Source organism: Medicago sativa, chromosome 8 (genome assembly GCF_051527215.1).
Source record: "Medicago sativa cultivar Bolivia chromosome 8, Bolivia_mono, whole genome shotgun sequence".
NCBI classification, from domain to species: Eukaryota; Viridiplantae; Streptophyta; class Magnoliopsida; order Fabales; family Fabaceae; genus Medicago; species Medicago sativa.
Genome location: NC_140756.1, coordinates 69988000 through 70001734, shown reverse-complemented (window position 1 = coordinate 70001734; position 13735 = coordinate 69988000). Strand labels below are relative to the sequence as shown.

General features: G+C 35.3%; 1 protein-coding gene and 1 pseudogene across 1 annotated transcript; one reads left to right on the top strand and one right to left on the bottom strand.

Annotated features, from left to right (window-relative positions):
• Positions 1-611: 611 nt before the first annotated feature.
• LOC146901024 (uncharacterized) lies at positions 612-1637 on the bottom strand. The gene is made up of 2 exons (XM_085737006.1): positions 1298-1637; positions 612-1048 (listed from the first exon to the last, which is right to left on the bottom strand). The coding sequence occupies exons 1-2, from the start codon at positions 1635-1637 to the stop codon at positions 612-614; spliced, it is 777 nt and encodes a 258-aa protein (XP_085593132.1).
• A 6267-nt stretch (positions 1638-7904) lies between these two features.
• LOC146901023 (UDP-glucosyl transferase 73CC6-like) lies at positions 7905-9582 on the top strand (annotated as a pseudogene).
• Positions 9583-13735: the final 4153 nt, after the last annotated feature.

Below are 13735 nucleotides of genomic sequence, written 5' to 3'. Positions count from 1 at the left end.
TTGCCTTCCTATCCTTCGGATCACCCTCATACTCGAACCTCAACCTCGTCCAATGAGTGGATTTCTTCCAAAACGGACGAGGGTGTTGTTCTTGATCATCAATGTAATCGTACACGCACATGGCAATCCGAAAGTGTTCAAACTCAAACAACCACACCTGGATTTATCCATACCGACACTAATTACTTGATCAGTCTCGTCTGCAAGATAATGCAAAGCGTTCCTTGATATGTTTTGAAACAATCTAGACCACAACAACTTTTCTTTGAATTATGGTCAAGCATGATAATTCTCGTCTGGAAGGAAGCGTGTATCTGAGTATGTTGTGACTCTAGCATGTTGTTAATGAATTTCCAGTTTGTACTTAAATCACCCATACTACTAGTTATATACTTTTTCAACCAGCTGTGTGCAGATTCAGCTCTGTTTGTTGTAGTATTCCCCATATGCATGACTTTATTAACCCAAAACTTCACAACCTTCTCCTTCACCCGACCCAAAATTGTACTTTTAACATATTCCAAAAACTTGAGAAATTTTTCGCATACAACTTTGAACCGGTTGAAATTACCACCATATGCTTCTTCCGTATCAGAATTCACGATATCCTCTCATGCAAGCATGACCGTCTTCACCACTTCACTTGGCTTGATCTCTTTCCCATCCTTGCCTTTGAGACCATTAACTTTGCAATCCGTCTTACACTTTTCTCTAACATTTCTTTCAATGTGATACTCACATAAAAGAGTAGTAGCCTCAGGGAAAACGGTATCCACAACATTCATCGAAGCATTGTCCCGATCAGTGACAACTACTTTAGGGTAAATAGCTTTGGAATGCAACAGTTCACGACACCTCTCATGATCCCAACTAACGTTATCTTCCTTCTCAAACATCATATAAGCAAATCCAATAGAGAACGTCAGATGTGCAGAACTGTTACCAACAAACTCAAGCAACGAAAGACGGTACTTGTTGGTCTTATAAGTGGAATCCAACACAAGCACCGCAGAGAACGTGTTAAACAACTTGATACCATTTTGATGTGCTCAACATATATCATTGACATAATCAGAATCAGGATAATTCCTACAATGATACGTGTATTTATTCTCAACCAACGATTTCAAGAGATGTTGCATGTCCGTTCTCGTACCTCTAATGGACTACCTATACAAGTGACAAACATTATAAACATGCTTGATAGTAGTTAAAGTGTTATTGTTTCTCTTCCTTAATTTGGTAGGAATTTGCCTCGGAGGAACGCTTGACTCTGCCATCTCATGAAGGTGTATACATTCATTTGGGTTTAGAAGTTCGGCAGTTTTATGACCTTTCAACACATCTTCAATGTCATGGTTGTGTCTACCATCACCAACTCTGAGGCTCCAATCACCAGCAATCAACAAATAAGCTATTAGCTGAAACGGACACTCACATTTAACCGAACTGGAAATTTCACACTGAGTTAACTTCTTGTACTCGGTGTATGAACCTCTTCTTTCACATATCACAGTAACAAATGCACTTTTTCTATTGCCAGCTTTATCGAATTTACCAATAACAGTTGAAAATCCAAGCTTCCTTGCTTCCTCTCGAAACCATTTTATACGGAATTCCGTACTTTTGATGGTCATTATGAGTTTTTAGTGATGCCCTTAGGCTTAACTAATACTCCTAGTACCTTTCAATCGGCAATGAACGATCTATTTAGGCCTTATTTGCGACGGTTTATATTAGTTTTCTTTGATGACATTTTAATTTAGAGTCGTAACCTTAATTATCATTTGTTGCATTTATGGCTGATTCTAGATTTACTATCATCACATTACCTGGCCGACGCCACGCTCCCTCATCACTTGGCGCGGATTCTTGTGTTTGACCGGTTTCTACCGGCGATTTATGCAGAATTATGCAACTCTTGCCGCACCACTTACTAACTTGCTACGCTCTACAAAATTTACATGGAATTCAGAAGCAAAGTCCGCTTTTACAAAATTAAAGGAAAACATGACAACTACACCAATTGTAACTCTTCCTAATTTTCCTAACTCTTCATTGTTGAAACAGATGCATCCGAAGTCGCTATTGGCGCAGTGTTATCACAAGATGGACATTCGTTGGATTTCTTCAGCAAAAAAAATGTGCAATCGGATGCAATCCTCTTCTATTTACGTGCAGGAGATGTATGCCACAACGGAAGCTGTCAAAAAATAGTGTCAGTACCTCATAGGAAGGAATTTTCATATTTATACTGATTAGAAAAGCTTGAAGAATTTGCTTGTGCAAACGATACAAACACTGGAACAACAAAAATGGGCATCTAAATTGCAAGGGTTCAGTTTTAAATTTTTTACAAACCTGGGAAAGCCAACCAAGTGGCGGATGCTCTTAGTCGTCGCACTAGTGAAGACACAAACGTGTTACTAGTAATCTCTTACGTGATTTCTACAACAAGAATTCAGTAGGTCAAAAGCTGATTTCACAGTACCAAAGCAACCAAAGTCAACAACAAAAGTTCAGAATTCAAGATCGGTTGCTCCTATACAAGGATAAAATCTTCTTACCAAACCACTCCTCCATTCGCCAGGATTTTCTCACATAATACCATTCCATACTTTTATCCGAAAATTCCAGTGTTCAACCCACCTTGGCTCGCATCTCTGCCACCTTCATCTGGCCAGACATGTACAAAGATGTCAAAAACTTTGTTTGCACCTGTACTGTTTGTCAACAAAGCAAATACCTACCAACAAACATGCAAGGTTTACTCCAACCGTTAGGTATTCCAGAAAATGTATGGGAAGATCTATCAATGGATTTTAGTACCCACTTGCCCAATTCTTTCGGTCACACCACCATTTGGGTAATTTATGGTCGTCTAACGAAGTTTGTACACTTTGTTGCACTTCCCAGCAAATTTTCAGCTCAGGATCTGGCTTCGCGGTTCTCAGTCGAAATCTGTAAATTGCACGGCATGCCCAAATCTATCGTCTCGGATAGAGACCCTTTGTTCATAAGCTCTTTTTGTAATGAACTTTTTCGTGTCCAAGGAACCTCGTTACGGTTCAACACAACTTATCATCCCGAGACTGACAGCCAAACTGATGTTGTCAACCGCGGTTTAGAGACCTCCCTGCGTTGTTTCACTAGTGATTACCCCAAACAATTGTTCAAATACCTTAATCTCGTAGAATTTTGGCACAATTCAATATTTCACTCTGCCATCTGCATGACTCCTTTTGAAGCGCTCTACGGCCGCCCCCTCCCAGAATGACGGATGACGTAGCTGGACGCTCCACCATACTCTCCATTGACCATATCCTGCAAAACTAGGGATGGCAAAAAAATCTGCACCCGTGCATATCCGCAGATAAAATACGCCACAGACACGGAGCGGATACCTTAATGGATATCCACGGATAAAATAAATGGATATTCTAACTACCCACTAATTAATGGATACCGATGCGGATTTAATGGTATCTGCACCCGCGGATATCCACACCCGCTATTAAACTGAGTGAATTACGTAAATATCCTTAATGACTTTCAACTTCCTATACAAAAAACTAACCTTGGTACTAGTTTTTTTTTTTTTTAGGAACCAACCTCGGTACTATTGTTTTCTTTGGAACCTCGGTACTATTGTTATTAGTTATTACAAATCTGTATTACACTTATTTATTCTCCTCTAACCTCTCTCAGACTTTACTTCTTCTTTCTGACCTCTCTCAGACTAACGATCCTTCTTCTCATTCTCTCTAACTCGCATCCCTTCAAATTGTAGCCTCTCGTCGTCGTTGCCGTCCCCGTCCTTTCAAGTGATTCAGGTTAGGTTTAGTTGTTCTTCGATTTTGTGCTTCCGTTTTTGTTTCTATGATTTAGTTTGTTTCATATATGTGATTTTTTTTACGTATTGCTATGTTTGTTACTTAATTTGTTGCCTCCGTAGTACAAATCAGTGGGAACTGGATGAATAGAAAACGGAATTTCGGTTGGGGCAATGATTTCTTAAAATCTTCAATACATTTCATTTCAGATATTTCACTATAGACTTTGTTCTGTTTTCCTTTTAATACTACCATTTAATAAATCATGTGTTTGTTTATTCAGTAACATAGTTCTTTATTTCTGCAGAATGTATTTTGAACAAACATTAACTCCTTTAGAAGATGTGCAAGAGAATTTGTCACCCTTAAATGTGGATGAGTCTAATGTCGTTGTTTCAACTGTTCTGAATGTAGAGCCCAATTCAAGTCCTAATGAAATTGAAAGCCCAATAACATTTGAACCTGAGATCGAAGGTTGTAAAAGAAAGCTAACTTCTGATGTTTGGAATCATTTCAAAAGGAAAATGATTGATGGAAGATGAAGGTCATTTGCAACAATTGTGGTAAAAAACTTGTGGGTATTCCAAGGCAAGGAACGTCACACTTGAAGACACACCGGAAGGCTTGCCCAAATCGAAAAAAAAAGAGCTGTAATGGTTGGTTCTTATGCATTTAATCAAGACATAGCAAGGCGGGCAGTTGCTAAGATGATAATTCTTCATGAGTATCTACTTCAAAAAAAAAAATTCTTCATGAGTATCCTCTAGCGATGGTTGAACACATTGGTTTTAAAGAATTTTGTGCTTTTATGAAACCTTTATTTAGCGTGGTTTCTCGTAACACTATCAAGACTGACATCATGAAGATTTATGAGGAAGAGAAAGAGAATACAAAGAAGTTGTTGTCCAAAAAAAAATGCATGTGATGAATTTTTGGTTTTAAATTTTAGCTAAAAAAATAAACAATTTTTTTCTTATGAATGTTATCCATGGATATCTGTATAAACCCGTGGATACCTCAAAATCCGTGGATTATCCGCTAAATGGATATCCGCACGGATATGAATAGGGTACGGATTTCATATTTATCCAACGGAACGGACACAGATATCACACTATCCGCATCCATGGATATCCATTTACATCCCTATGCAAAAAAGGCAAGCCATTTTGACAAACCTGAAGCACAACCTACATATCAACAAACAAAAGATGACCTTTCAAGCCAACAAACACAAGCGCGTCTGTACCTTTCAAGAAGGGAACTTGGTGCTGCTCAAATTACAGCCATACCGGCAGAACACCGTCCACCGCCATACCTCTCAAAAGCTTTCCAAGAGATTCTTTGGACCTTTCACAGTGCGACGCCGTATTGGGGCAATGGCTTATGAGCTGAACCTACCTCCAGATTCCAGGATCCACTCCGTGTTCCATGTTTCTCAGTTGCATGCTTATCTTGGCAAGGATCCACATGGCCATTTCACTCCAATTCCCCCAAACCTTCAAGTTTTCGGTTTGATTAGGGAAGAAACAAAAAAGTCCCACACTGAGGACTTAAACCCTCCATAGGAAAAAGAATAGAGTCTCATGCCTTCTGCTCTCCAACCCACATTTAATCCTCATAATGCTTTACCAAATACCTAAGTCACACACCTACGGTCGGATGCGCTAAACCCTTTGACCATCAAGCCTTAGCCGTCTGATTTCCCTCGAGTCTCCCCCATCAACAGTAGGGAAGATTCCCCAAGGGACTCACATACCAACTTTTTACCTGGCAACACGTTTCCATTAACCCCACCTCCTCAAAACAAAGCTTCCTCTTTGGACCATCACATCCCAACATCAACACCGTTCATCTCACCTACCAACATTAAGAACAAATCTCAGCCATCCACGTCTACGACTCACCATGCACCCTTTCCATACGAGAACCTTGAGGACAAGGTTCCTTCTGACCCAGGAAGTATTGTCAGAGAGCTTGACCCACCCGAACCAAATAGGAGAACCCAAAAACATTTTGGATGAAAGATTTCCATTTAAAATAAATTCAATACTTTTTATTTATGTATTGGACTCTATCAAAATTAAGTGGCCAAGGCCCATGTAATAGCACCCGAGCCCAGTAGAGGACGGTGACCTAGGTATTTAGAATTCTGCTCTTCTCCCATCAAAAATTGCTCGCTACCAACCAAACTTCCGAAAATACTCCTACGTGACTTAGGTCACGCAACGTAACTTAAGTCACGTAACGTGAGTTAACTCACGTTGATTTTTTACTGCCATTTTTTACTACGTGACTTAAGAAGAAGAAGAAGAAGAAGAAGAAGAAGAAGAAGAAGAAGAAGAAGAAGAAGAAGAAGAAGAAGAAGAAGAAGAAGAAGAAGAAGAAGAAGAAGAAGAAGAAGAAGAAGAAGAAGAAGAAGAAGAAGAAGAAGAAGAAGAAGAAGAAGAAGAAGAAGAAGAAGAAGAAGAAGAAGAAGAAGAAGAAGAAGAAAGAAGTGGTGTAACACTAGTGTGAGTTAAGTCACGCTGCATGAATTAAGTCACGCAAATTTAACACTAGCGTAACTTAACTCATGCAGTGGTATTTTGGTATTTTCAGTTGGAAATGAGCAAAAACGGCTAGGTAAAGAGCAGAATTCAGATATTTAAGCATGTAGTTCTTAAACTGCTGGGTAAAGAGCATAATTCAGATATTTATGCATGTAGTTCAAAATCAGATTTCTAGATCTACATATTGTTTGACAAAAACAAAACTATATTCATTCAATCAAATTGATAGAGTACATCAGACACAAACATCGCTAAAAACGTAAAGGATGAGTCTGCGAACAAACTCACATCACCCAAGTTAATAACATACAACGAAAAAATGTCTACAAATAATATAATAAAATCTAAGTCACCAAAATACTCATGCTTCCCGATCTGCAAAGTTGACGCCCAAGTCATTGATTGAATTTGTAATTGACAGATGTCGATCTTTCAATAGGAACTAAACGAACACCGCGACAATACGCGAAATCCAACGCCGCACAAGACGACGAACAACACAACGCCGCACTTACACGACGAAATCACAAAAAACACAAAAGGAAAAACTTGATATATGTGAAAATTACTTATTTATATTGAAAGAAAAGGGAAAAAAATGTAGAGGGGTGATTTTAGGTCAAAAAATGACTTAAAACCACCCCTATTCGATAAATGAAGGAGAAAGAAAATTTAGTGAAAAGTTGGAGTTTCTCTCGCTAGAAACTAGGGCCGGCTGTTTTTCTTGACCAATATTCTAGATCCACATTTAAAAATTAAAATCAGATTTCTACTAATCAGGAGTTTAGTCTGAAGATAAGTAAAGTCTGATAAAAAATTATCCACGCCAGAAATCAAACTCGTATTCTTCCAAACGATTCGTCCAACAAGGATGAAAAAGAACATTTATAATATTTGAAAAATCATTTATTAAAAATAATGTTTAAAATAATTAAACAAATTTGAATTTAGCATAAACTAATATTGCATGCTAAATTTATTTATAGGGAAGCAAACTTGTCATTTTTTCTATGAGAAAAAAAATTAAATTCGTTATATTCATGCGAGTTTAATTAGTACACTTCTTTCCTTTAAAAAAAAATATTACACTTCTTCGATTTACAATTCTTTTACAGATACATCCAACGATATGTTGACACATCAATTAGTGAATATAAAATCAAATGGGGGGTTACATTAAGGGACGGAGGGAGTAAATTTTGAAAGAATAATTACTTTATTTAACATGTTTAAAGAGTGTCCCGGAAGTACTCGTTAACAAGACCCAAAGGATGCACATAAAACTTACAACCTGCTTAAATTAAGAATGAAATTTCTCTTCCTATCTATTCCTATTTCCTTCTGTCAAAAAACATAATCACGTGGCCTCGTGCAGAAATAAGTGGCCTCGTGTATTCCTATTTCCTTCTGTCAAAAAATATAATCACGTGGCCTCGTGCAGAAATAAGTGGCCTCGTGCAGACATAAGTCAATAATAATCCCTCGGTTGTCGTGCAGACATAATTCAATAATAAATAGAAGGGCTCCCTAAAATTGATCAGCAATTATTTCCCCTCAAAAAATTGAGTAGCAATAATGGAAGGTGTTGAAGTCGAACGACCATTGAAACTTCATATGATTCCTTTGGGTGACATAGCAGCTCTGTTTGCATCCCATGGCCAGCAAGTCACGATCATCACCACTCCCTCCAATGCTCATTTCTTTACCAAATCTCTCTCATCTGTCGATCCGTTCTTCCTCCGCCTTCACACCATCGACTTCCCCTCCCAGCAAGTCAACCTCTCCGATGGAGTTGAATCATTGTCCTCCACCGATGACCCTGCCACCATGGCCAAGATATGCAAAGGTGCAATGCTTCTCCATGAACCCATTAGAGAATTTGTGGAGAAGGATCAACCTGACTACATGATTGCTGACTGTGTATACCCTTGGATTAATGACCTGACCAATAAGCCTCATATCTCCACCATTGCCTTCACCGGTTACTCCCTCTTTACAGTATCCCTCATAGAATCCCTAAGAATAAACCGTTCATATTCTGACAAGAATTCGAGTTCGTTCGTTGTTCCAGATTTTCCTCATTCTATCACCTTTTGCTCAACACCACCAAAGCTATTCATCGCATATGAGGAAAGGATGCTTGAGACAATTCGTAAAAGTAAGGGACTCATCATTAACAGCTTTGCTGAACTTGATGGTGAAGATTGCATCAAATACTATGAGAAAACCATGGGTTACAAGGCATGGCATCTTGGTCCGGCTAGTCTTATTCGGAAAACTTTTGAAGAGAAATCCATGAGGGGAAATGAGAGTGTTGTTAGTGCCCAAGAGTGTCTAAGTTGGCTCAACTCAAAGGAAGAAAATTCAGTGTTATACATATGTTTTGGGAGTATCTCTTATTTCTCTGATAAACAACTTTACTAGATTGCAAGCGGAATAGAAAATTCAGGCCACAAATTTGTATGGGTTGTTCCTGAGAAGAAAGGGAAAGAAGATGAGAGTGAAGAGGAGAAAGAAAAGTGGTTGCCAAAAGGATTCGAAGAGAGAAACATTGGAAATAAGAAAGGTTTTATCATTAGGGGGTGGGCCCCACAAGTAATGATTCTAAGCCACACTGTTGTGGGTGCATTCATGACACATTGCGGGTGGAACTCCACCGCTGAGGCGGTTAGTGCAGGGATTCCGATGATTACGTGGCCAGTGTGAGGAGAACAATTCTATAATGAAAAGCTCATAAGTGTTGTGCGAGGGATTGGAGTGGAGGTGGGTGCATCGGAGTGGGCTCTACATGGTTTTCAAGAAAAAGAGAAAATGGTGAGTAGAGATAGTATAGAAAAAGCTGTGAGGAGATTGATGGATGATGGTGATGAAGCTAAGGAAATCAGAATGCTTGCTCAAGAGTTTGGGAGAAAGGCTAGACAAGCTGTTCAAGAAGGCGGGTCTTCTCATAACAATTTGTTGACTTTGATTGACGATCTGAAAAGATTGAGAGACCGCAAACCACTTGGATAATTCAAATCTTATTATTATGTGTATTCAACTAGTTTGAAACTCGTCCCTGCATTGAAAATGTGTGTTGAATGTTTTATATATATTTTAATTTATGTTGATAATATTTGTTGCAAAAATAAATTGTACATGTCAAAATGTATTATATCTTATATATAATAAAGGGAATACACATATCTTTGAATTGATTTTTTTTATTCCATTGTTTCCCTTCATTTAATTTATTTTATCATTTTAGGCTTTAAGGTTTACCAGTGTCAGAGTAGGTCTCAAAGCTCATTGAATGTAAGTAGAGGTACTTATAGATTACCCTTGAAAGAGATCATTACACTGACAATGAGAGTTAAACAAACGACCTTGCAGATAAGTTAACTTCATACTAAGTGCGCTAATCTTCATTATATTGGCTATTTTTTTACAACATTATTATTGAAACTATTTTATAATTTTACGCCAATTTTTTTTTATCTCATTTGCCCAAATTATTCTTTGAGTGCAATAGGAAATCTCTAGTTTGATTAATATAAATTAAAGTAGGATCTATTTAAACATGATGTTTTTTTAAAATAAAAATCTAACATGTTTGTTCACAATTAGAATTGGAAGATCCTTGATTCAAAAATCAATGTGATATACATGCAAAGGATTCTATTAAAAAAACACCTGCTTTTAATCGCCTAATTTAAACAAAAAATAAAACATGTGTTAACGAAAAACTTTTGTTTCATAACTTAAGAACGTATTAACATATTAATATATATATATATATAGACAGAGAGAGAGAGAGAGAGAGAGAGAGAGAGATATTTAATAATATTGTTGCAAACACACACTACTTATGTAATTACTAATCTTTAGATTGGATTTTAGGAATCAAAAATCAGATTCAATTGCTTGTTTCAAACGTTTTTTCATTTTCTCTTCTATGCATCATTTCGATTTTACAATACAATTTTGAGAAAAAGAATCTTCAATCCTCTAGCAACAGTCATGTATTGACTATGTTGACGTACAATTTCAATAACAAAAAGTGCTTATCTATTATTGTCTAACTCTATGACAACAATTTTGGCCTTGAAGTTATTTCTAACATACTCTCTCTCTCTCTCTCTCTCTCTCTCTCTCTCTCTCTCTCTCTCAATAGTAGTTAGTAGGCCAATAATGTTTGAAAAGAATAAACAATAGCATCGTAGTGTGATAGTTTATATTATATGATGAAGTTGTTTAAGTTTTAATATATAAACAAATTCAACCAACAAATCTTTGTCAAAATCATCTTATAAGATATCTGCCCGTGGAGTGAAATGATACAAATTTAATGGTAAATCATCATTGTCAACCCTTGTAAATTTAGTGTCATACACTTTGCCTATCTTAAAATTGTCTCTAATTGTTCGATATTCTCATGTGTTCTTGACAACATTGAACAACTTGATAGAATAGGAAACACATTCTCTCAATTATTTTATAAACATGTATATGAGCCTCTTTTTGACTATTGCATGAATCTGGTTTCCTTGAAGAAAAAAAATCAAAATAAAAAATTAGATTTACCAGGGAACACTTTTAATTTATTATAAGAACACTAAAAACAAAAAATAAATGATAATCTCAACATCCATTAGGACTATTTCAGTCACAAGACACATTCTAATATTCCTCGCAGTAAGAAAATAATCTCAAGTAGAGTCTATGACGTTAGAAATCTTGACAATATTAAGGTTAGCTTTTTATATTTGAGTGCAATAGAAAATCTCTAGTTTGATTAATATAAATTGAAGTAGGCTCTATTTAAACATGATGTTTTTTAAAAATAAAAATCTAACACGCTTGTTCACAATTAAAATTGGAAGTTCCTTGATCCAAAAATCCATGTGATTTACATGCAAATGAATCTATTAAAAAACACCTACTTGTAATCAACTAAATCAATTCAAACGGAAAAAAGTGTTAAAAAAGAAACTTTTGTTTCATAATATAAGAACGAATTAACATAAGTTACAATTTACGATTGTTGACACAAATGGTTAGGCCTTACATATAGAGAAGAATTTACAATTAACAATTGTTGACACAAATGGTTGAGTCTTACGCTTACATCAGTTGTGACTTAAGTTCAAAAATGAAATTGTGTTTGTAGGTTAAATATGAAGCACTGTCAATGCAAAACATCTTTATCCATGTGTTCAACGAAAAACCACCATTCTGATATGTTATCTCACTTCTATAACTTAGTCTCAATAATCTTAAAATTAACAGTATATATGAAGTGGCAAAATAAAGATCTCTTTTTTCTTGTGCATATAAAGATCTTCTATAGGGTGCAAGTGTGAAGCTAATTTACACTAAAAGTGTAAACCCCTCCCATAACTCCTGGCAATACAATTACAAGCCCCACGTTTTGAACAAAAAAAAAAGGAAAACAATATTGAAATGCATGCATTTGGCAAATCAAGGCCAAATGTACGGAAGAAGAGAAAAATTCCGCCAAATATTTACACGTTGTTTTCTTATTTCTTCATTTCTTCATATAAAATTTGTATAACTCCCACTAAAGTATCATCAGTTTCTACAAGTCGAGATTCCCATATCTCTCTTATACTTGTACTAAGTTGATAAGGTAATTTAGACTATACATACTTGTCGCGGTGATTTTCGGATATCAAGGTATTGGTTAGCGTTGACTCGCTATTTTAAGATTCACCACCGAGCTTTTATTTTTTTCAAGGAAAAGGGGAAAAGTTCGAATAAACCCTATTTTTTAGAGATCAAAGGTCCGGGGATTGGTTACGTTAAGGGAAGGTATTAGCACCCTAAACGTCTATAGTACTCTATAGAAACCTCTTGTTTTTATATATCTTGTGCTAAAAATGTTACTTGCTTGTAAATAAGGCCTAAGTGTAAATAAAAGTCTAGTGTAAATGAAGAAAGAAAGAATATGTTTTTGTTATTTTGTTGATTTGGAAAGACAAAGTCATTTGCCTACGTACCCGAAGCGGGATCAATATCACGTAGTTCGGGGTAAAAGGCCGAGTGATGTGTCTGATTGATTTTAAAGTTTGAAAAATGTTTTTGAGAAGATAAGAGGCTGAAATGACATAGAAGAATAAAAATGTGATTCGATTGATTTTGAAAATGTTTTTTTTGAGAGAATAAGAGGCCGAAATGCCATAGAAGAATAAAATGCGATTTGATTGATTTTAAAGTTTTTAAATAAAAGTCTAAATATGATTAAAATTGATTGAAGTTCGATTTAAAAATTGTAGGAGTCACTTGGTTTGAATTCCAAGGTTTGTTAAGAAAGATATTTTTCTTAACAAATGGCATAGAAGAATAAAATACGATTTGATTGATTTTAAAGTTTTAAAATAAAAGTCTAAATATGATTAAAATTGATTGAAGTTCGATTTAAAAATTGTAGGAGTCACTTGGTTTGAATTCCAAGGTTTGTTAAGAAAGATATTTTTGTGATTTTGACTATTGGAATATTTTTGAAATTTTTGGTTATTCTAATCAATAGTATAGTATATATATATAAAGTAAGGTTTTTTTTATGCCACGTGTCACTTCTACATTCATTTTTAATATTTTTATTATTTTTTCTATTTTTAAAAACCAATATTTTATTTAACATAAATATCTCAACAACATTTTGATCTTATCCACTCAATATTTTCTTTAAATTTTTATTGAAATTCTATTATTTTATGTAGCAGAAATATCTCAACAAACTACACATAATACTTTCAACAAAGTTTACATATACGATCTTATTTTATGATTAAAAGACTCCAATTTGTTTATTTGTTTTTAGAAAAAGAAGCTTCAGTTAGTTATTACTAATCTTTTAGCACTATATCATTCAATAAGTTTTTATGTTTGAGGAAAAAAATGGTTCGACTAGTTTTTTTTGATAAAAAAACGGTTCGATTAGTTATTGTGTTATCTTTTAGCAGCATATTCTAATGCAAATGTTAACTATAAATAAATAGATTTTCGTTAATCACATATTTACATATTTTGAGCACAAGCAGAAACCTCAAACTTTCTTTTCATCTAACATTTTTTCTTCTTCAGGTTTGCCAAACACAAATTTTATTATTTCTCATACATATACTTTGATATATATATATATATATATATATATATATATATATATATATATATATATTTCAACCACTTTGTAACACCGATACTAGACGTATCTAGAAAGTCTAGCAAGTGCGTTAATTTAGTACTGGATACATTAAAAATTTACAACAATAAAACTTCGAATGAATATAAAGGACAACAAGAGCGTTCGTACAATGATAATACAACTTAACTTTCTAAGCATAATAG